At 36.2% G+C, this 23070-nt stretch overlaps 1 protein-coding gene across 3 annotated transcripts in view; it reads right to left on the bottom strand.

Moving 5' to 3' along the window:
• Nucleotides 1-23070, bottom strand: part of LOC131160379 (phototropin-2) — a 192871-nt gene that overhangs the window by 65742 nt on the left and 104059 nt on the right. For all 3 annotated transcript variants that reach the window (XM_058116010.1, XM_058116011.1, XM_058116012.1), the window contains 2 exons: nucleotides 16737-16821; nucleotides 7950-8030 (listed from right to left, as the gene is read on the bottom strand). In XM_058116010.1, coding sequence (XP_057971993.1) covers nucleotides 7950-8030; nucleotides 16737-16821 — 166 coding nt within the window. The remainder of the gene's footprint in view (nucleotides 1-7949; nucleotides 8031-16736; nucleotides 16822-23070) is intronic.

The raw sequence follows: 23070 nt of genomic DNA, 5'->3' as shown, positions 1-23070 counted from the left end.
ATCAATAAGCCAAGGAGTTTTGGATCTAGAGGTTATACTCGAGGCTTACAAAAAATTACCTCTTTGGTCTAAAGAACCCGAAGAAATATTTGTGGAAGACGAAGCTCTATAATAACTAAATGAGGTCCTCCAACAGAGTTTCACAAGGTTCTCAGTCGACGATTCGCCCCGTCTCTCGGTTAGCCCATCCCCCGAATTGCGATCCAGCAAATCGGAGCCGAAGAGCGTCGTCGTCGCGAAAGAGGTCAGGTTTAGTGTTTGATGCCGGATTCGGCCAGTCTCCACTCTCCACTCCTATCTGCTCCGCTGCCAAGAATCCTCCCCAGACTCCATTTCCTCGGCCGCCAGCTTTTACCTCGACTTTGCCCTCATCCGCGGCCTTTAGGGCAAGCCTATTAGTCTCCAAGTCTCTATATTTTTGCCTCTTCGGACATCTCTCGAACAAACTAGACAAGTCCTCGGCCTATCTCCACTTCGTCTTCGATTGCGGCAACTTAGGGCTCACTCTCTCGTGCGTGCTTGGAAAGGGTTTTGGCATGAAAGGAATCATCCTTGATGATGATGACATTGATGAAATTGAAGCTTTGTGACACAAGATTGGGCGGTCTCTGAGAATCCCATCCTGGTCATCGTCCGGTAATGCAGCTAGGATGCCAGATGTCTCCGCTTGTAGGATCCCGCGATGATGTTGGCAGTGCTCCTGATCCGTGCCGGCGTCGCCAGTGCAGAAGATGTCATCCTTGTCGAGCTCGTTGTCATCGCCCCAACCGATTGCGGTTTTCGGTTGAGATAGAGAGCGGACGTTGAGGAATCGATCTAATGATGGAGCTCTGTCGTTGATGGCTCCTTCTGCTATCGTTAACTAGGATTATAGAAAACCTAGCTCTGATACCATGAAATCAGAATAGAATTTTGTGTATTTGTTAAATAATTTTGTACAAGCCAATACAAACTACTTATAATACAATCTTTACTCTAAATATGAAAACAATCTCCTAAAAAGATCTCACTCAATAATATACAATAAATACCCCTAAATCTCTCCAATATACACGGGATTTCTACAGCAGCAATCCATTGTTACCATTCTGAAACAAATCCAAAGCAGGTATTAATTTGAGAATTAAATTGCTGTTGTGACTAGAAGTTATCTTATTTGCTGAACTGAAACTCACACCAGTCATCTTTTCACTATTTAAGGATTTAGTAGCAACATGAATCAAAGAAAGATTGCTAAAAAACCAGTATCCTGAAATCTCTGCCTTTATTTCTGAATTTTCTTATATCCCTACACCTGTTTTCATCGTATGAATTGTTGGCCTACAACCTAACAGCTTATGCTTTTAGGAAAAGGGGTATTCTAACAACTATTAGTAGACATAATAATGCAAAATTCAAAACTAGAATATTATAAATAAAATACATCAAGGACAGGTATATGGTGTGTGAGGTTATCGAGGAGCAATAACTTTGATATAATAACCATGTTAAACATATTCATTTTATTTAAATGAAATTCATAAATCAATTAAATATTATTTATTATATAAATATAGATAACTTTTTAGACACAAATGAGAAGAAAGATCGTTGCGACAAGAAGAAAGATGATATTATTATATTTCCACTTTACCTAAAATCTTAAGCTAATAGGTTGTGGGCTAACAATGTATATCAAGCTTTAACACCCGGCATGTGCAGCTTGACAGCATGTGGAAAGATAAAAACAAAATAAATAACACCCATTACTGAGAATAATTAATTTTTAAACATCACATAATAAATGCAGGCAAGGAGACTAGAACCTAGGACCTTCTGGTAACCTACTCTAATACCATGTTAGATTTCCACTTTACCCAAAAGCTTAAGCCATTAGGTTGTGGGCTAACAATGTATATCAAGCTTTAATAGATACAATGACCAAGGATCAAACTAAGGCAAGTTGGAAGAAATGACAAAGAGATGAGGTGTCGCTCTCGGCACAACTATCTCAACCCTTCGAGCACTTGAGCATGATCACCCCCTCCCTCGTGTTACCTCTTAGCCCCCTTTTATGTTCTTCTCTACAGTAAAACTTCTAAGCCTCCATTGCAGTCAATGCTCCATCCTATTTGTCAATCCTAGCTTCAATTCCAGATACCTTCTTCAACCAATTCCTTCAACAACCTAGTTGCCATTGAACTAGGTACTAGCGACTGTAGAGGCCCTTGCGATGATTGTACTCCTCTCTTTGACAATCAAAAACAAACCCTTGATCACTTGTCACGACCTAAACTCCCTCCACAACTCCTTGCAACAATCTTTTTCCTTTCCTTGATGTTTGAAAACAATTCCCTGAACCTTTGTGATAACCTTAAGATATTTTTGTTCATAATATAGGTTGTAAGTTGATATGTTTGCAACAAAATCATGTTGAGTTAACGAACAAGATTTCAAAAAAGAATATGGAAGAGGGTTCAATGTATGATTCAGATGAAGATTTGGGCAGCATGTGTGAGTCCGAAAAGGAGCTTTTGGTTGATCAGATGAGAGTTGAATTTGAGGACGAAAGATTGTAACAGTTGTTCCAAAATCTTGATGAAGAGCTAGAAGAGGGTGAAGCTAATAAAGAGGAAAATCCGTAACTGAGTTCGCAGCAAATGGAGAGTTATAGACTTCACTCAAATTCAGATCTTGCACAAGCAGGTATAAATTCTTTGCAACCAAGTGAATGCTTTAAATATTGTGGGATCTTGCCCTTTGACCCCGACCATGGGCTTAGTTCCTATGTTGTTTCTAAGTTGGTTGTTCCTTTTTGTGATGTCCGAGGGGGGTCTTACTGGGAAAATGGATCTTCTTTATAGGGACCCTTGTACATCTAAGAGTAGTGAAGGCATCCTGCCCATGCCTAATAAATCTACGCCTTCTCTAGTAACTTTTCGTCATAGGGATGATTTTCTAGGGGGAGGGACTTGATCCTAGCTCTAAGGGAGGTGAGAGAGATTTCCTTGACCCACAACAACTCCTCAGAGACATGGGTTTGGAGTTGGTTGACCCAGTTGGGAAAGAGGTTAGGTTGGGTATAAGTCCTTGGATGTATAAGAGAAGGAAGAAGAAAGTTTAGAAGGAATTAAAAATATTTGGTGTAGTTAATCAATTATGGGGGTGGGAAAGGCATCATAAAGGGTGGTAAACGCGTTCGGTTATGAAGATAGTTAGTTGGAATGTGAGAGGTTTAAGTAGTTTGAGGAAGCGAATTTTGATTAAGGAGGTTTTGAATAAGAACTTCCCCGATATTGTACTTATCCAAGAAACTACATTGGAATCAATAGATGGGTACTTAGTGAAGACTATTTGGGGTGGTTGTTGTAGGGATTGTGAATTTTTGCCTTCAGAAAGTCATTTAGGGTGCATTCTTGTTTTATTGGATTTTTGATCTATTTCGAAAGTGGATACTTTGATGAGATTTTTTCTCGATCGATTTTATTCAAAATTAGATAGGTCAGTGGTAGGTCTCACTAGTTTACTTTGGCTTTTGTTCCTCTAGTTGGATCATGGGAGGAGATTTCAACACGATTAGATTTCCTAGAAAGAAGAAAGGTGGGAGAAACACTACCGCAAGCATGCTCAAGTTTGATTCTTAAATAAGGGATTGTAGGTTGAGAGATCTTCCTTTGGGAAATGCTTCGTTTACTTGGCTGGTTGGAGCGACTAGAGCGGTAGCTAGTAGATTGGATAGATTTTTTCTTTTCTGCAGTAAGTAGAAGGATGAGTTTCCTAATCTCTCATACCATTTTTCATATGACTACTTCTGATAATTTCCTATTTTGTTGGAGTCTAGTAAAGTGTCATGGAGTCCTACCCCTTTTAGGTGCGAGAACATTTGGCTAAACCATGTGATTTTTAAGCCTTTGTTTAGGGATTCAAGGGGAGAGTAAGTGGAGAGGGGTTGGGATGGTGTTAGATTCATGAGGAAGTTAAAAAGGTTGAAGGAAAAACTAAAACTTTGGAATAAGGGGGATTTCAATGATGTTAGACTTAGAAAATCTAGTCTTTTAGGCGAGTGGTCTAGGTTTGGGTCAAAAGGAGGAGGAGGTATGTTGGCGGACAGTAAGGAGGCTAGAAGAGTCTCTATTAAAAATGAGTTGGAAGAGGTGATCTTTCAAGAATTGAGGAGTCAGAAGCAAAAGTATAAATTTAAATGAGTGAAACACAATGATTGTAATTCCTTTTTTTTCCATAGCCAATGGAAATAGGAGGAAGGATCTGATTAAGGAGCTATATTTGGGGGATGGGAGGTCCTAATGATTAGCGTTTGATAGCTTCTATTACTATTAAATTCTTTCACAATTTGTATTCAGAGTATAGTCATAATAGACCTATGATTAAGGGTTTTGATTGGGATCTTATCTTTGTTGATCAATTGGACTGGTTAAGGAAACCTTTGGGACCTTCTTTCAAGATTGTTGGGAGATAGTTAAGGTTTATTTGATGAAAGTTTTCACTAATTTCTATGAGAATGGGATTTTGAGCAAAAGTATCATTTCTAACTTTACATCCTTTGTGCCTAAGAAAGCCACATATACTACGGTTGAGGTCTTTAGACCTATTAGTCTTATCTCTAGTCTGTATAAGATTATCGGTAAAATATTAACTAATAGGTTAAGTGCGGTGTTCAATGATTCTATTTCTAGAGCCCAGAGTGCTTTTGTGGGGGAGAGACAAATAGTGATGCTATCCTGGTGGCTAATGAGGTGGGGGAAGACATTCATAGGAATAAGAAGAGGGGCTTTGTTTTCAAAGTAGATTTCAAGAAAGTTTATGACAGAGCGAGTTGATGTTTCCTGGATAAGGTCTTTGTGAAAAAGGGTTTTGGGAAGCATTAGCATAGGTGGATTAGGGTTTGTCTATCTAATTTGTGGTTTCTGTTTATTGTTAATGGAAAACCTAAATCTTGATTTATTTCTTTGAGAGGCATTGGACAAGAAGACTCATTATCCCCCCTTTTGTTTGTACTTGTAGTTGATGCTTTAGTAGGATGGTGGATAGGGCGGTTGATGAAGGGTTGGTTAAAGGATTAGGTGGGGGGAGTGAGGGGTTGGTGGTTTCTCATCTTCAATATGGTGGTGCTAACATTTTCTTTCTTGACGATCATAACTTTTCATTTAGAAGAATTTTGGGTATACTTAATGTTTTTGAGAGTCTCTGAGCTTAATATTAATATGGGGAAAAGTGGATTAGCAGACCTAAATATACTTGATGAGAGGACTGGAGATTGGGCAACAAATGTTGGATGTGGTTTATTGAAGTGGCCCCTAACTTATTTAGGGTTCCATTGGGTGGGAATCCTAGAGGGGCAATTTTTGGGATCCAATAATGAGGAGGATTATGAAGAGATTATATGGTTGGAAGGGTGCCCTTCTCTCTTTTTAGGGTAGAATTATGCTTATTTAGGCTAGTCTCCGTAGCATCCTTTTGTATTTTTTATTTATTTTTAGGATTTTATCTGGAATCGCTATCAAGCTTAAGAGAATTATGAGGGATTTTTTGTGGTCTAGTATAGGGGTTTGTAGGGACCATTTAGTAAGTTAGGTGGAGGTTTGTAAGCCTAGGAAGGAAGGGGAGTTGCGTCTTGGTAACTTGTTTCCCAAAAACACCACTCTTTTAGCTAAACAGTTGTGGTGCTTCCCCTTAGAAGATAATTCCCCATGGCGTAGAGTTATTCATAGTAAGTTTGGTTGGATTAGAATGTTTGGGATATGAATGCTAGCTTGAGATGTTCTTTGGGGAGTCTGTGGAGGTCTTCTATTTTTTGCCCCTCAAACTAAATTTGCAATGGGGAGGGGATACTAGATTCGTTTTTGGAAAGACCAATGGCTCACGAACGATTCTTTTTCAACTTCTTTTCCCCGAATTTTTAGATTGTGCTCTAAGCCAAATAAAGTTATTTCTTTCATTGTAGGCAATGAAAATGGATTTTAGGTCTCTTAGAATCTTCATTTTAGGAGAGTTTTGAATGGTTGGGGGATGGTGGAGCTGTTTTCTTAGATGTCCTTATTGAACAACTGCAAATTATCCTTGGGACTGGGACGTTTGTTCTTTGTGTCTAGGTCATTCGGGGGTTGTTTTCTTGTAAATCATTCTTTGAGATTTTTATCTTTTCAAATTATCCCTTTCTCTTTATTGAGTTATTTGGAACATTAAAATTCCCTAAAAAATTAAAGCATTTAGTTGGATGTGCTTAACAAAATTAATACCGATAATATACTTCAAATTTGGAGACCTTTGAAGGCTCTCTCTCTAGATGTTTGCATGTTAAGTTATAGGAATTCCAAAACGGCCTCTCATCTCTTTTTGCATTGTGACTTTTCATGGAGGATTTAGAATAAATTTTTTGGTTTTATGGAAGAGAGTTGGGTTTGCCCTTGTTCAATGGAAGACTTGTTAATCATTTCTCTTGCTGGGTTTGAAGGGAGGATAGGGCAGCTCTATGGAAGTGTAGCAAGTATGCAGTTTTATGGGGTCTTTGATTGGAACTTAATGCACGAAATGGGGAGAAGTTGAATTTGTATTTCGGGTGGGAAAAGATTCAGTTCTTGACTTCTTTATGGTGTATCAAGTTTGGAATTTTCAGAGAAGCTAGCTTTCAGGATTTTAATAGGGATTAGAAGAATTGGTTGGATTGATTTCTTCTTTTTTTTTTGTTGTTTTAGGATATTTTTTTTTGGGTTTGTTCCAGATTTTTTTGGGAGATGCCTTACTCTTCCCCCTATGTAAACTCTCTTGTATTAATGAATTTCTTTTGCAATCAAAAAAAGAAAAAAAGAAAAAAGAAAAACAGAAATGGTTAAATAAAATGTTGAGCTAGCACGCAAGTTTAATTTTTAACATAATTTCAAAAGTTTGAAAGCTGCAACTCATTGACCCTCTTTTAATGATCTTTAGTTTCAATAAAAAACATAAATAATAGAGGAATTTGAAATCGGGTTTTGAATCTCAAATTTGAATTTCAGCAAAATTTCACTGTATAGTTGAAATCCCAACAAAATTTTCTGAAATTTTGAGATTTCAATTCCTGGAAATTTCAATGGAAATTTTGTCGAACAAAAGTTGATTGCCATTTCAAGTTTGAGGGTGGTGGAAAGCAAAAATTTCGATGTAAATTCAGAAAGTTTGTGGAAATTTAAGATAATGCAATTGACATTATGTTATACATAAGATATATTATAAAGAGAGTGGGAAATCGATCGCTTCTTTTAGGTTCTCATGTTACTACAATACTTCTAACAGTTTTTAATGGTTATTTTGTGCTAAACTTGTTGAAGTTACTACATATCATCCTTAAACAAAAATATCCACTTATGATTTTTGAACAATGTATGTGTAGCCCATCTCCTTGTGTGAAATTTCCACCAAGGATTTTAGGTCCCAGCTACTTTTCATTTACTATGAACTTCTAGGAATTTGCAAACTAAGTGGGGCCAAACAACACATCAAAGGGATATAAAATCTACCCACACCTACACATCCCCCAATGAAACTCCATCCTTAATAATTTGAAACATGTAGCTGAATATACTTCAAGTTTTTTCCATTCACACCATGCATGCCAGCTCAGAGTACATCATAGCTATAATTGTGTACAACTAACAATAGACTACATCAATCATCCAAAGTAAAATTAAGTAGAGTTTCTAGAAGGAACTAACAAGATGCATGGTTTTCCAAGTGTAGGAAAAGAGCAAAATTATCTATTGAAGATTAAGAAGTCAAAAAGTTGCATTTACATTGCATTGGAAAAAGCAAAGAAGCATATGCATAAAAATGTATTAAAAATACAATATTTGTATGCACTCAAATGCATACACAGACACTTGCAGAGGCTCACACATCTTTTACTACAATTCCAAGAAGTATCAAAACATTATATGGTTAAAAGTTGTAAAAGGAAAAAAAAAGTATGTTAAGACCTGAAAAGAAGCATACAACGTTGGAAGGAAAGGATGATCCAGCAGTGAAATGATTTCCCTTTCAATGCATGCACGGTGAACCTGCAAATTTTTATAAAGTTTAGATCCATTGCTTTGCACAAAATCTTTAATATGAAGTAATCTCCATTCTCATATGTTAGAATATGTTATTTTAGTAATTAGGTTGTAGTAATGAGGGTATTTTTGTCCATAAAAAATTATTATTATCACTAATATATAAGAAGGCAGACCTTGAGCTGTACATAGGCTCCAGGAAACTGCTGCCCACTGTTCCCTTTTTTCTCTCCTCCTCTTCTCTTCTTCTCTCCATTTCTAACTTTACAACATGGTATTAGAGCATTGATCTCCTTTAAATCTAATTTATCTCTACCAATTTTGATACTCTTTTATTTTTATTTTATTTTTATTTTTTTTATCCCTCTTATCTACCCTAATAAGTCCACAGATACAATTTTATGGTTGGTCTGAGTCTCATTGACACCCTTCCTCTTTGTTAGGCTGTGCAGCATTGGTAGAAAGTTCTGTCTTTGTGGTGGTTTGCTGATGCAGATTTAGTTACACTCTATGTCAATGATTGTTTTAGTCATTTAGCATTATTAATGTGTTAGTGCTATGTTAATAAGTGAGAATTAGTAACGGTATTATGGTCATTGAAATGTGCTTGACAAAGATAAGAGGGAGAGACCTATCATTGTGATAAGGTCTTCCATTTTACCCAATTATTCAACATTTATCGAAGTCAATGGTTCATAACTCTAGGTGAGGGGCATCATAAAGTTGGGGCTTAAAGCTAATTCTCCCAACATGCTAACAATTGGAGGACCAAGTGTGCGATAAAGGCACGTAAGGATCATCAAAGCTGGGCAGGTGAACTTGAATAGGGTCAAGACGTGGAAGTAGGATTGATTCAAAGGCACGCTGAATGTAATCTCAAGCACGTCCAGCGTAGGGGTGTGTAAACTGAAGAAGTCCTTATATGGGTTAAAACAGTCACCAAGAGCCTGGTTTGAGAAATTCACTCAGTTTGTTAAAAGTCAGGGGTATACTCAAGGGTAACGTGATCATACGATGTTTATAAGACATTCACAACATGGGAAGATGGTGATACTGATTGTGTATGTAGACGATATAATTCTCACTAGAGATGATGTACTTGAGATGAACCAACTGAAGACTTCCCTCTCATCAACATTTGAGATAAAGGACTTAGGATCTCTGAGGTATTTCCTTGGAATGGAGGTTGCTCGGTCAAAGAAAGGGATTGTTGTCTCCCAACGGAAGTATGTCCTTGACCTCATTAAGGAGACTGGGATGAGCGGTTGTTGGCCAGCAGACACTCCAATGGCTCACAATCAGAAACTTGGAGATGACAAGGAAGGTGATCCAGTGAATACAAGTCGGTATCAAAGGTTGGTGGAAAAATTAATTTACTTGTCACATTCACAGCCTGATATTGCTTTTGCTATGAGTTTGGTAAGCTAGTTTATGCATTCACCCTATGAGAAACATCTTGAAGCAGTTTATCGGATTCTTCGATACTTGAAAAGTACACCAGGAAAGGTTTTACTCTTCCAGAAGACCACACTGCAGAACATAGAGGCATACACTGATGCAGATTGGGTAGGCTTAGTTATTGATAGGAGATCCACGTCAGGATACTGTATTTATGTCTGGGGAAATATGGTCACATGGTGAAGCAAGAAATAGAATGTGGTTGCAAGGAGCAGTACCAAGGCAGAATATAGGGCTATGGCTAACAGAGTTTGTGAGATGCTATGGCTGAAGAGAATTCATGAAGAGCTGCGGATGCCGGTGAACATGCCAATGAAGTTGTATTGTGACAACAAAGCTGCCATAAGTATTGCTCAAAATCCAGTACAACATGATCACACAAAGCATGTAGAGATTGATAAGACACTTCATAAAAGAGAAGATTGATAGTGGAGTTGTTTGCATGCCTTTTGTTCCTACTACTCAACAAATAGCCGATATCTTCACTAAAGGACTTTTCAGACCTAGTTTTGAGCTCTTTGTAATCAAGTTGGGCATGATAGATATCTATGCTCCAATTTGAGAGGGGGGGGGGGGGAGAGGTGTCGGATTTCTAGGGAATAAATTAGGAAATTTTATTTTTTGCAAATGAAATCTGAAATTACTATTTCAGATTCTAGTAGTTTCTTTTTCCTGTTTTCTAACCTAGAGATGAGCTGATTTGATTAGCTGATTTTGTAGTGATTTGATTTTCTGATTTTGCGGCCTTCCTCTACTATTTATATTGTAATCATGTCCCTTGAAATTTAATAAGAATGGTTATTCTTCTTCCCAAAAAACGTTCACTATTGCGCATTATGTTTCAGTTCTTCACCTTCCTAGTCCTATGCAATTTTCTTTTGCCTTGTCTATTTCCTCTATTTATAACCCTTTTTTCTCTTCTTCTCTACTTGAGAATTACATGCTGAAACTATATTTTTATATTCATTATGAACTTAGCTCTTTGAAGTTGAGTCTAAATATCGGACCGGTGCAGGGTATTTTGATAATTCATTAGCCATCCTTAGAAAAAAAAAAAATAATTAATGGGCCATTTGGAAGTAGAATAAAAATATCAAATTATAGCATGAAATTACAAAATTATTCAATTTTGAGTGGGAGCACTAGGCAGGTGAATTTGTAGCATGTAATATATTAAGGTAGAGACTATACAGTCAAAGCAAGGATACTAAATCCTCATAAAAAATAAAATAAAAAAAGAAAATGCAAAAGGAGAAAAAATAAAAAGCAGAACAAAAAATAGAATGCTGGAATATAATAGTTCACTGAACACTTCAAATTAGCTAATTCCCTATGACCCTTCTTCACCTTGAACTTGGCACCATCAAGCCTGACTGCATTACCTCCTTGATCAGATAACTTGAGGCCCAAGTCATCCAACAACCTCTGAGTATCAATATCCTTCCCAGGCCACAAAGGAAAAAACACAACTCACTCCATAACAATCCAAAAGGAAGCATTTGAACATTAAAGCTTTTAAATTCCATGGCTTTGAAGCCTCCCTAAGATGCTTTGACTTCCACATAAACTTAAACCCTTCCCTCTTTGACACAAAAAAGTCTCTCCAAGTCTCCTAGATCACATAATAGTCACCCATGTGTTTTCATAACAGAAGGGAGTAGAGCCCCATTCAATCTTACTAGACTCTAAGAAAACAGGAAAATGCTAGTAAGTACATTAAACTATCCATGTGGCTGAGAGCCTATACAGCGAGACACAATGACACAATTATTAGGGATGCGCTCTACCAATGATAGAAAAGAGTCCAATAAAGTGTGATAAACTGATAACCATACCCTTTAGGCCATGGTAAATTTAAATTATTTTGATAAATTAGCATGACTTGTTTTGTTTTGCAATAAGAAAGTTCATACTACCCAAGTTATTCATTAATTGAGTTGTGTAAACTGATATTGGAAAATTCCATTTGACTTATTTGTGGTAGGAAGGGCTTACATGAAAGCAAATTATGAGGGATATGCTAAAACATAAATGACATAAGAGTTGGGGCAAAGAGAAGGAAAAAAAAAAAAAAAATGGGGCATGCTGAAACTACATGTGACACCTAGCAGCACTACCAACCAGCAGCAGTCACCTAGCAGCTATGAAAACCAGCAGCAGACACTTAGCACATGGATGACAGCACTACAAGACCCTCTCTGCCACCAGCTGCTGCAGTCCTGCCATGTTTCCATCCAAGAAAGAGACATTTGGAAAGCAGCTGGCAGCAAGTAGCTGCTGTCTTGACCCTTCCAGCACTTCAGAGCAGTCTCAACACAAAAAAGAATAGCACAACTCTTGCTGTAAACCCTAGTTCTAGAAAGAGAGAGAGAAAGAGAGATAACTCTGCAGAAAATCAAGGACAGAGAAAACCAGAAGAAAATACAGGAAATTCAAAGGGAAGTTTAAACTAAATCTGAAGCTGAAAATCAAGGTAGGAGTTCTTAATTTTCATTTACTCATTGAGGAGTTTTATGTATTCAAAGGAAACAAGGGTAGAAACTTGCATAGAGTTGAATCCTAGTAAGGGAAATTTAAGCTTGTTATTTCTAATTACTTGATATGGCTGCATATATGTTCTCTTTGGTTATCATAGCTACATCCTTGTTTAGTTGGGAAATTTTCACATGGTAGATATTCATCTTGTAAGGATGATTGTTTTACTTTCTATGGAAAAGCTTGTGTATGCATATGTTGAATTCTTGTTGAGTGAAATTGCTGGCACCATGTGTTGTGACCAAGGTCTTAAATTTCGATTTCAACTCAAATTTCAAAACTCCAAAAGTACGGAAATTTCGACAGAAATTTCGATTTTGATTCAAAAAAATAACGGAAACTAGTAGTAAAGCATGGAATTCTTTGTGAAACTTTAGAAATGGTTAACAAACATAAAAATATAAGTTTTAAGACTAATATATTACAAATTAAATACATCTATGTTTTGTATGAGTGTAAGATAATGTACATTAAACATATTCAGTTAATGCAAATGAAATTCATAAATCATTTAAAAATTATTTATTATACAAATATTGATAATTTAGACATGAATGGTAAAATAAAATATTACTATAAGTTTATTTTTTCAAATAATTTCAAAAGCACTTGTGATAACCTTTTGTTTCAATAAAATAAATTAAAAGAAAATTTTCACTTCATTCTCAAGGTTTCGATAAATTTCGACAAATTTCACTAAAATTTCGAGGTTTCGATAAATTTCGGAAGATTCGTTGAGATTTCGATGGAAATTATGCAAGATGGAAATTGACAGCCATTTAGATTTCGAGGGTGACGGAAATCGGAAATTTAGACAGTTTCGTGGAAATTTAAGACCATGGTTTTGACTGATATTGAGGAATTTGAGCAAGTAGGGATAGTGTCTCCCTTGGGTGAAAGACCCTAAACCTCTAGAGGGTATTTCCACATTAAGCAGTGATTGACCAAGCAGAAATCTGGCAATCATTGGTTTTCCGCATTCAGTGGTGGTTGGCCAAGCTGGAATTTGGCACTTGTTAAGATAAAATGTGCACTTAGTTGGGATAGTGTTGCTATGTTGAGAAAATGCGTAAATGCGTACTATTTGGATGTTTTGTGCAAGGTCTTAAATTTCGATTTCGACTCAAATTTTGAAGCTCCATAAGTACGGAAATTTTGATTTTCATTTGAAAAAATAACGGAAATTAGTAGTAAAGCATAAAATTCTTTGTCAAACTTTAGAAATGGTTAATGAACATAATAATATAAGTTTTAGGACTAATATATTACAAATTAAATACAACTATGTTTTGTATGAGGTGGAAAAGTTGTAAAATAGTATGTGTATCAAATTTATTTGTAAGATAATGTACATTAAATATATTTAGTTAATACAAATGAAATTCATAAATTATTTAAATATTATTTATTATTCAAATAATGGTAATTTAGACATGAATGGTTAAATAAAATGTTACTGTAGTTTATTTTTTCATATAATTTCAAAAGCACTTGTAATAATCTTTTGTTTCGATAAAATAAATTAAGATAGAAATTTCACTTCACTCCTAAATTTCTCATTTCAATTCTGACGAAATTTCATCGTATAGTTAAAATTTCGACAAGTTTCGCTAAAATTTCGAAATTTTGATAAATTTTGGATGATTTGTGGAGATTTTGACAGAAATTATGTAAGACAGAAATTGGCTACCATTTCGATTTTGAGGGCAATGAAAATCGGAAATTTCAACAAAAATTTCAAAAATTTCATGGAAATTTAAGACCATGGTTTTACGATGTTAACTTTAAACAAAGAGATTGCTTAGAATAAAGAGTGTGTTCATGCATATTGCTTAAAATAAAAAGTGTGTTCATGCGCCTTGTGACTATGCATGCATATAAGAAATCATATATTAAAGTGTTGAAATCCTTATTTGAGAAAGGGGGAATTAAAAATGTCTACTGAGCTTGTGATTGCTCACCCTATTCCTTAATAATTTCAGGTTCAAACTGAAGGAGAGCCCCACTTATTAAGTTCTTCAAGAGACTGCCATTTTTGACATGTATTGCAGGTTGGCAAGAAGACGATAGGGATACTAAGCATGTATTCGGTTGGCGATTATGAATGTAGACTCGGAAATGTGAAAAATGTTGTCTGTAAAGTACAATTTAATGCAAAGAGCTTGTCACTGAAAGTAAAACGTTTTTAGTTGCTTTATGAAATATATGTATGTACGTTGTGTTTCAACAAATATTCACTCTAAATTGGTTTCTAACTTGTTTTTTCAAATGACGGTGTAGTAAAATAATTTCTTGCCTAGGCCTAGTGCCTCCATCGAATTTTAGATGGAGTAACGGCTGGTCACATTTCAAAAAACAGGGACGTGACATAAAGCACCTCTTGAGAGAGATTATGAAACTCATACTCCCAACCCCCACAAAAAAAAGAAACCTATGCCAACAATTATCCTCAAAAGAATCCCCACCAACAGACCAAAGAAAGACGGCATTTCAAATGTGATATATCAATCCACAAGTCCTATTAAATGCACTCTACATGCTAGAGGTAAACCTAGAGGCTTTGTTTCATAGGGGAAATTTCACATTAAAATCTTCACCAAGAACCCATCAAGGAAGGTAAAGATCATACATATTATACAACTCCTCCCAGAAGAATGACCTATGTTCCAATTTAGGAGGAGTATGACTCCAAGACATTCTTATCTTCTTGTGCCTCGAAGATCTACCATCCTATTTTTAAATGTGGCCATTTTTCTTAATATCTAAACATTGATTTGATCACGATGTGTCTGAAAACGCAGTTCTTCCCTTTGTCCCTCCACTTCTGATTGCCCAAAAAAAAAAACTCCATTGCCAATTTCCTGCACATTGCAATGCCAAGAAGCCTGAATTTTTAGCCTTGGCACCAGTTAGGTCATCTTGCACAGATTACTTTTCTATTTACGCCTCCTCACAATGATGAACCATGTTAATCAATCCACTATCTTGGCATCTACGAACAAAAGTATTCTCCCCTCTGCACTTCCTTCTTCTGTTTCAGATCAATCACCCCCATTAAAATTACCAGCATCCCAATTCCCTGAATCTTTTGTACGGAATTCATAAATTTCGCCATAGTCGACCACCAACATGAAGCCTTTTCCGTCATTTGGAATGTACAGCATTATTCTTTCAAGCAACAGAAAGTGCTCGTAACCATTAGCTCTTCAAACAGAGCAATATATAATGGTTAGGAGCCCTAAAAGTTCTTATCCATGAATTTACAGTCTTTGCATATAAAGCTTTATGCAATGGAAACTCTTGCCATCAATATCATCAATGATTAAAATAATGAAATGGATTTTCAAATCACATATTTCCACAATGATCAGAATGACTCTTCTCTGAAATGACCACCAGCTACTGCTATCCCCAAGAATGTGAAAAATCCAGGATGAAATTTTGTGGCAATATTATTATTTTAATCATCATTTTAAGCTTCTTTCTTGCATTTCAAATACCTACAAAGAGCACAATAATGAGCATAGAAAATTGATTGAATTAAGATTTCCATAATATTTCATAAGATTGGTATCTGAGTACAACAGCCGCTTTAAGATTCTATATGAATAGTCACCTCCATGTCCTATAAATGATTTACAAAAAAAAACCAAAGCATTTATTTGTTTGATTTTTCTTAAGAGACTTAACATCAGCAATCTGCAGCAGAGTAGGAGGCCTTTGAAGGTGCCATCTCTGGATGTTTGTTACTTGTGTTTTCATAGCCTAGAATCAGCTTCACATCTATTTTTACATTGCTCTTTCTCTTGGGGAGACCTGGAAAATTATGTTTGCTGTTTTTGGGAGATTTGGGTTTGCCTGGATTCAGTGGAGAAATTAGTGCATCTCTTTTACAGGTTTTGCAAGAGCATGGTGTAGTCTTGTGGTCCTGTGGCATTGATTCAGCTTTCTGGGGATTTTGGATGGAAAGGAATGCTCATATCTTTTTTTGAAAGAGGAATTCTGGTACTTTCCACTTGGAGAGGATTTGGTACTTGGTTTCTCTCTGGTCTTTTGCAGCTGGCAGTTTTAAGGGGGTGCCTTTCTCAGATCCTCAAAGAGATTGGGAGGCGGTTTTATTTTATTTGTTTTCTAGTCTATTTTGGTTTCTTCATTTTACAGAACTACAAGAGGATCCTTTTTCTCCTCTTTATAAATTCTTTCCTCTTCAATGAATATATATTCTGTTTCTTCACAAAAATGATGAACAAAAGAAGTTCAAGAAGCTTGAACAATTTCCAAGATCATGTATATGCCTGAATGTATAAATATAAATACTCCATATATGTACCAGTAAGCAAATAATGGAATTTGATCATAAGTGAACAAATTTCCAAGCACACAGAAGCAAAATAACTCCAATAATAACTCTTGAATGCTACCTCATAAAGACATGGTATTTTTAAAGAGTCAACAATAATTTATTTGTATAAGGTTCAAATCTTGCTAGGATTACCTGATTTTTTTTTTCTTTATTTATATATTTATTTAGTTTGGGAACAGTGAGCATCCTCCCACACGCAGTGCAGTACCAATAACACCACAGAAAAGGCTAAGTCACATTCATATTTATGGACAAATCAAGCACAACCACATCAAGCATTACATTTATACCAGACAAAAAGTGACCATGCTAGGTTTCTTGGGCAACAAAATCATGATTATCTTTCATATCCTGACCTTGTTACGGTTCAGCATTGCAAATTTGTCCATTGCCTTCATAGCATACAGTTCACCCGTACCTTGCAGCTCCACCAAGTGAACACTGCAACTATCATTGTCAAAGTTAATTTGCATAACAGAGCATAAAGTCCAAAAGCAGCGCAGAAGCACAAAATCTGTTAAAAATCAAACATGATTTCATGTGACATGAAGATAGTATTAATATTATAACCTTGTAGCAAAAGTGACATGCCAAGTTAGTATCAGCTCTATCCTTCTTGCACGCTCTAAATTTCCATGAAGTCTTATTAACTGAGAATAATGTGAACTACATAACCACTTCTGCTGGTTCCAACTTCCAACCCTAGAAGCCAACAGAATTTTTTGAACATCTGAAATTATCCTCTCCGTCCAACATTTACAAGAAAATAGATGTAATAAGCAATGTTTTAAAGAGTGAAGGCATTTTAACCCTTAAGAGGTGAGGCATGAGCCTTAAGGAATTGGGGCCTAAGCCTTTTGAGAATTTGTTTTTAAGATTAAAATATGTAAATAAATTATATATTTTTGAAAAATAAGGAAAATTAAGATAATCACATATATAATGTAAAATATGTAGGTAAATTATATATATTTTAAAAATAAGGAAAATTAAGAATATAAAAAATATAATGTAAAAATGAAGCATTATATATACTTTGCAAACTACTTGTTGGCCATTCAAAAATGGCTTACTTGAATACATAGCATAAATCATGACAAGAGATAGCTATATTATTACGAAGTTCAAACTATTTTCATGATCTAAGATATAACTCTTAGTTATTTTGGAAAGGTTGAGGTTCTAAAGTTAGAAATCAACTCATATTATGACATTCCTTTTATACAAACATGTAGTTAAAATTTTTTAATCAATTCTAACCTGAGAATCACACACCCAAAATGCGTAAGCCTCAATTAAAAAGGCACAAAAGGCATGCCTTTTGTAAAAGTGTGTAAGTGTGTTACCTTTTTTGGAATTTGGTATTTTAGATTGAGCCTCAAGGCATTTTAGCCATGCCTTGTGGTAAGGCGAGCCTTGATTGAGCCTTTTAAATCACTGGTAATGACACAAAGACTTGGGGAGGCATGAGCCTTATAGGATACTAGTAATTGGGAACTGGGTCTATACTGTGAAGGTCAATTCTGAGGGTGTTGTCCGAAAGCCCAAAGGGTATGCACGTTTTGGACTATTCTAACACATTCTCCCCATTTCCCAAATTTATGTCAGTCAAGTTTTCTTATCTCCTTAGCCACCCTTGGTCATTGCCCTTTGCATCAATCAGGTATAAAAATGCCTTCCTATATGATGATCTTCATGAGAGGAGGTATACATGGAGCACATGGGTTTGTAGCGTTAGGATTCTCAAATCTATTGGGATTTCTAATTAATGTGTTATAATTCCCAAATCAATTGGGATTCTATTTGACGTTTGTTAGGATTCCCAAATCAATTGGGATTTCTAATTAATATGATACCTAGATCAATTGGGATTCTATTTAATGTTAGGATTATTTAATGTTTGTTAGGATTCAAAGGGATATTTTATATTCCTAATATGAGTAAGTTTCTCTACCCTATATATATGAGTAGCCGCTACAAGGCTTTGGCACTCAAGCAATCAAGAAATAACATAATTCATTGCCTTTTCGCTAATTTGGAGGCAAATTCCATTCAAGTGATCAAACCCTATTTTCTCTTACTTTTTTCCCTTTAAATTTCCTCAATTTCTCCACAATAAAACCCTAGGGTCTTATCATTTGGTATTAAAGTCGGCATTCATGTGGATGCAAGTAACCAGCCGACAAAAGCAAGATCTTGGAATTATTGATCTCTATTCTCTACTCATACTAAATAGCCTCAGAAAATTTAGCAAAGTCTCAAATGGAAGCTAGGCTAAAGGCTAAATTTAGCAATATGTTTAAGTCTCAATTTGAAGAGATCTAGGCATCGCACTCTAAACTACTCATTACATCTTTCCATAAAGAGAGAGAAGATGATGTCTCTACATTAGCTAATCATAGGGAGCAATTGTACATGCGTGAAGGAGGTTACTAAGGTGAGTGTGATCATGGTCTTTTTTCGTATAAAGGTGGAATTTCCTCAATGGGGTAGTGATGACCCTTCTAGTTGGGTTTCTAAAGATGAAAATGATTTTGCTTTCACCGCACTCCAAAAATATCTAAAGTTTAGATTGCTTCTATTAATCTAGATGATGATGCTATTCAATGGTATAATTGGTTTGAAGGTTGTTATGGAATGCCTTCTTGGGAAGAATTTGTTTATGGATTATTTGTCCAATTTGGGCCCACTAGATATGAGAATATTGATGGGGAGCTTGCTAAAATATGCCAAACTAGCACTGTCTTGGAGTATTTGACACAATTTGAGTGACTATCAAACATGAGTAAAGATTGGAATGAAAGCTAACTCATGGGTACTTTTATTGAAGGTCTCCTACCTACCATTCGACATGAGGTCAAAGTGCGTCAGCCATGGACTATGACTATTGCAATTTCCTTTTCATGGTTAGAAGAAGAGAAGTTGGGAGAAGAACGACATCACTCTAGCAAGATCAATTAGTTGCACTATCACACCAATTTCTCCTCACAATCCTCCTTCCAAATGATTGACTCAAGAGGAACTTAAAGAGCGAATGACAAAACGTTTGTGCTAGCATTGTGATGAAAAGTGGCATAGAGGGCACCATTGCAAAAAAAGGATGACTCTTGATGATAACCAGTGGAGGAGCTAAAAGAGGTTAAGGAAGACCTGATTACTTAGACCATGAAAGTATGGAATCTAATGATAATGATGAATTTATCACTTCTTCAATTCATGCTTTATCTGGTTATGCTAATCCTTAATCTATGAAAACTAGTGGCTTCCTAAAACTCCAACATGTTACTATCTTAATTCATATGGAGTAGCACTAATAATTCATGGACTAAAATTGTTAAATGACTAGCCTATCTTGTAGAGCAATGTGAAAAGTTTGATGTGAAGGTTGCAGATGGAATGACCATGACATGTCAGAGCAAGTGTGTGAAGATTAAACTTACTATGTGAAATCATGGGTTGTATGTTGATTTCTTTTTTCTACCACTACAAGACTATGAAATGGTTTTGGGTATTGAATTGTTAAGGATTTTAGGTGATATAGCGTGGAATTTCTTTAAATTGGTTATGAAGTACAATGTGAATGGCTAGAGAGTGACTCTTAAAAGCAGACTCTGTGGTAATGTCACTACAATTTCAAGCCATCGTATAGAGAAGTTCCTTAAAAAGGAGTGACATGGTTGCCTGGTACAACGTCGCTCACCAAAGGAGTTACAACATCAATCTGGCAGGATGTAGGGCTAGACTCTTATTTTAGAAATTTATGACCTAAATGCGGAGTCACAGGGATTGCCACTTCAGCAAGCACATGATTGCCACATTCCTCTATTACCAGATCATTTACGTCATTTGCAAACTAAACTCATCACTCTTCATGAGCATCATCTGGTCGTCAAAAAATCTAAATGCAGTTTTGCTTGACCACATGTGGAATACCTTGGGCATATTGTTTGCCAAGAAGGTGTTTCAGTTGACCCTTCTACAATACAGGTGATGACAGACTAGCCTATTCCACAAACAATAAAAATGCCGCATGTTTGTCAAGGATTATGGAACAATTAGCACTCCACTACCCATTCTACTAAAAACGGATGCATTCAAATGGAGTAAGGAAGCTAAACATGCCTTTGTCAACCTTAAGCACGCAATGTCCACCATACTAGTTCTTGCCTTGCCAAATTTCAACAAGGTGTTCATCATTGAGTCTGATGCATCAAGAGTTGGCAATGGTGCAGCTTTAATGCAAGATAGACGCCCCATTGCCTTTACCAATAAGGCTTTTTCTCCATCCCACATCAGCATGACTGACAAATAGATGCTAGCCATTGTGCATGCAGCCACAAAGTGGAGAGATTCTTGGAGTTTATTTGTGCTCAGCCTTAAGGACAAGGCTGATTTGAAGAAGGGAGGATGTTAAGATTCCCAAATCAATTGGGATTTCTAATTAATGTGTTATGATTTTCAAATCAATTGGGATTCTATTTAATGTTAGGATTATTTTAATGTTTGTTAGGATTCCCAAATCAACAGGGATTTTTAATTAATATGATTCCTAAATCAATTTGGATTCTATTTAATGTTAGGATTATTTAATGTTTGTTAGGATTCCCAAATCAATTAGGATTCAAGGGAATATTTTATATTCCTAATAGGAGTAAGTTTCTCTACCCTATATATAAGTGTAACCCCTACGGGGATTTGGCATTCAAGCAATCAAGCAATAACATAATTCATAGCCTTTGTCTAATTTGGAGGCAGATCCCCTCAAAGTGATCGAACCCTATTTTCTCTTACTATTTTTCCTTCTTTAAATTTCATCAATTTCTCCAAGATAAAACCCCAGGGTCTTATCATGTGGCTCAAGGGGAATCTGCATTGGTGTGCCATCTCAAAAATTCCTCTGGTCTGAAGCAACCTCCCAGCACATGGTTCGGTACATTTAGTGTAGTAGTACCAGAGTTTGGCCTTCAACAATGTACAGTAGATCACTATTTAGTAATTATGAAGCAGTTTCTACAGACAAATTTTCATAATAAATATTTAGTAATTTCATATTAAATATTTAAAATCCCCGCATACGCGGGAGCTTTGTGCACCGGGCTGCCCTTTTTTTATATTAAATATTTAAAATGCTTTATCGAGACCCATATTTTAAATGAGGAAAGATTCAACAATCTTTTCAAGGACCAACAGTTTTTTCAAGGCCCCAGCATGCTTCACACTCTTGTACAAGTCATGGGCTGGCCCAGGGAAGGAAGGAGGAACTATTAATGCCAGATTAAATCTGGAGCAGAAGGATCCTCATGTCTTGACAATAGGGCTGCTGTGCAGGTGAGGAAGAGGATGTTACATGGTTCAGTTGCTTCTACTTCTCAGGCAGCAGCTCTCTTTCCAAAAGGAGTTCTACAAACTCATTAAGTGGGTTCAAGTGGATTCACAGCCCAGCAATATTTGGGAGACCAGCAAACTTCCAAGGAATTTTCAGGTATGGCTACTTTTCTGCTTCGACTAATAATTCTAAGCCAAAGTCTGAAGAGGGAAGCGATTGTGCTGCAGAGGGGTCCAAAATTCTTTTGGTAGTGGATGGTTGTCCCAGAATCTTAATGACAAGTTGTGCAAGCAAGATGTTACAGAAACAAATGTTGGTGCAGAGCAGAGAACAGGGATTTATATTGTGGAAAATAATGGTCATGATAAGTCTTGAGATGCTCGAAAGAAAACTGATATGGCGCTACTGAAGTTCATACTTGTAGGGTGGCAATGCAGGAAGGGCATGAAACAAGGAATTTTCTCTTGATGATACTCAAATTAATGTGTGGGTGAGTAGAGTTTTAAAAAGAAATACTGATGGTAGTTTTAGCATTGAGGAAACATCGAATATTCTGAAGGTGGGATCAAAAGAGAAGATTGAAGAGTAAGGTGGTCTAATGGGTAAATGGGGCAATGAGTATGATAAGGAGTGATTTTGATATTGAGTTTGACTGTGATGACAGTTTATCATTGGATTAGTTTTTTGAGAAAAATGGGTCTTTTTTAAAATTCCCTTGATTTAGTTGGCGATAATTTTCATCTGCCAGGGGCTCCAATTGAAGGTTTAGAGGGTATTCCTATTTGAGGATGATGGTATGGGTAAAAAGCAGCAAGTAATCATACTAGGGATGGTGTTTTGCCTTCCCGTCACCCCTTTGATGTAAATTAATGAGAAGGATCTTGAAGCTCAACAACTAAAGGACAAGAAGGGCTTGTGCTTGTCTAATTGTAGGGGGCCAAGAAGTTCAATTGGAAGGGAGAAAGATTAAGGTGAAAAAAATTCAGCGTGAGCTAGTGAACTTGAAGTATTCAATTAACTATGACAGGTAAGGTTTAAAAATGGATTCCTCATTAGTCATGTGTCATGTTTTCTTCTTTGTTTTTTTGTTTATTCCTTGGTTTTTATTTTTATTTTTATGTTTTTTGAAGATATCTTGTTTTCTCTCTCTCTCTCTCTCTCTCTCTCTCTCTCTTTCTTTTGCATAAGAGAAAATATATTAATAGAATAAAAAAAATGCAAAGAGAGGAGAGCATGTCCTCCAAAGGTACAAAACAAAGATTGAAACAGTTATAAAGGAGCTGCCCTCCAATTCCTTTGCAGGTCAGCCAGCAACAACCCCTAGAAAAACCCAAAAGAATGAGCCCAAAATGAGGCAAGAAACA

This window comes from Malania oleifera, chromosome 7 (genome assembly GCF_029873635.1).
Source record: "Malania oleifera isolate guangnan ecotype guangnan chromosome 7, ASM2987363v1, whole genome shotgun sequence".
Taxonomy (NCBI): domain Eukaryota; kingdom Viridiplantae; phylum Streptophyta; class Magnoliopsida; order Santalales; family Ximeniaceae; genus Malania; species Malania oleifera.
This window is presented reverse-complemented; position numbering and strand designations above follow the sequence as displayed.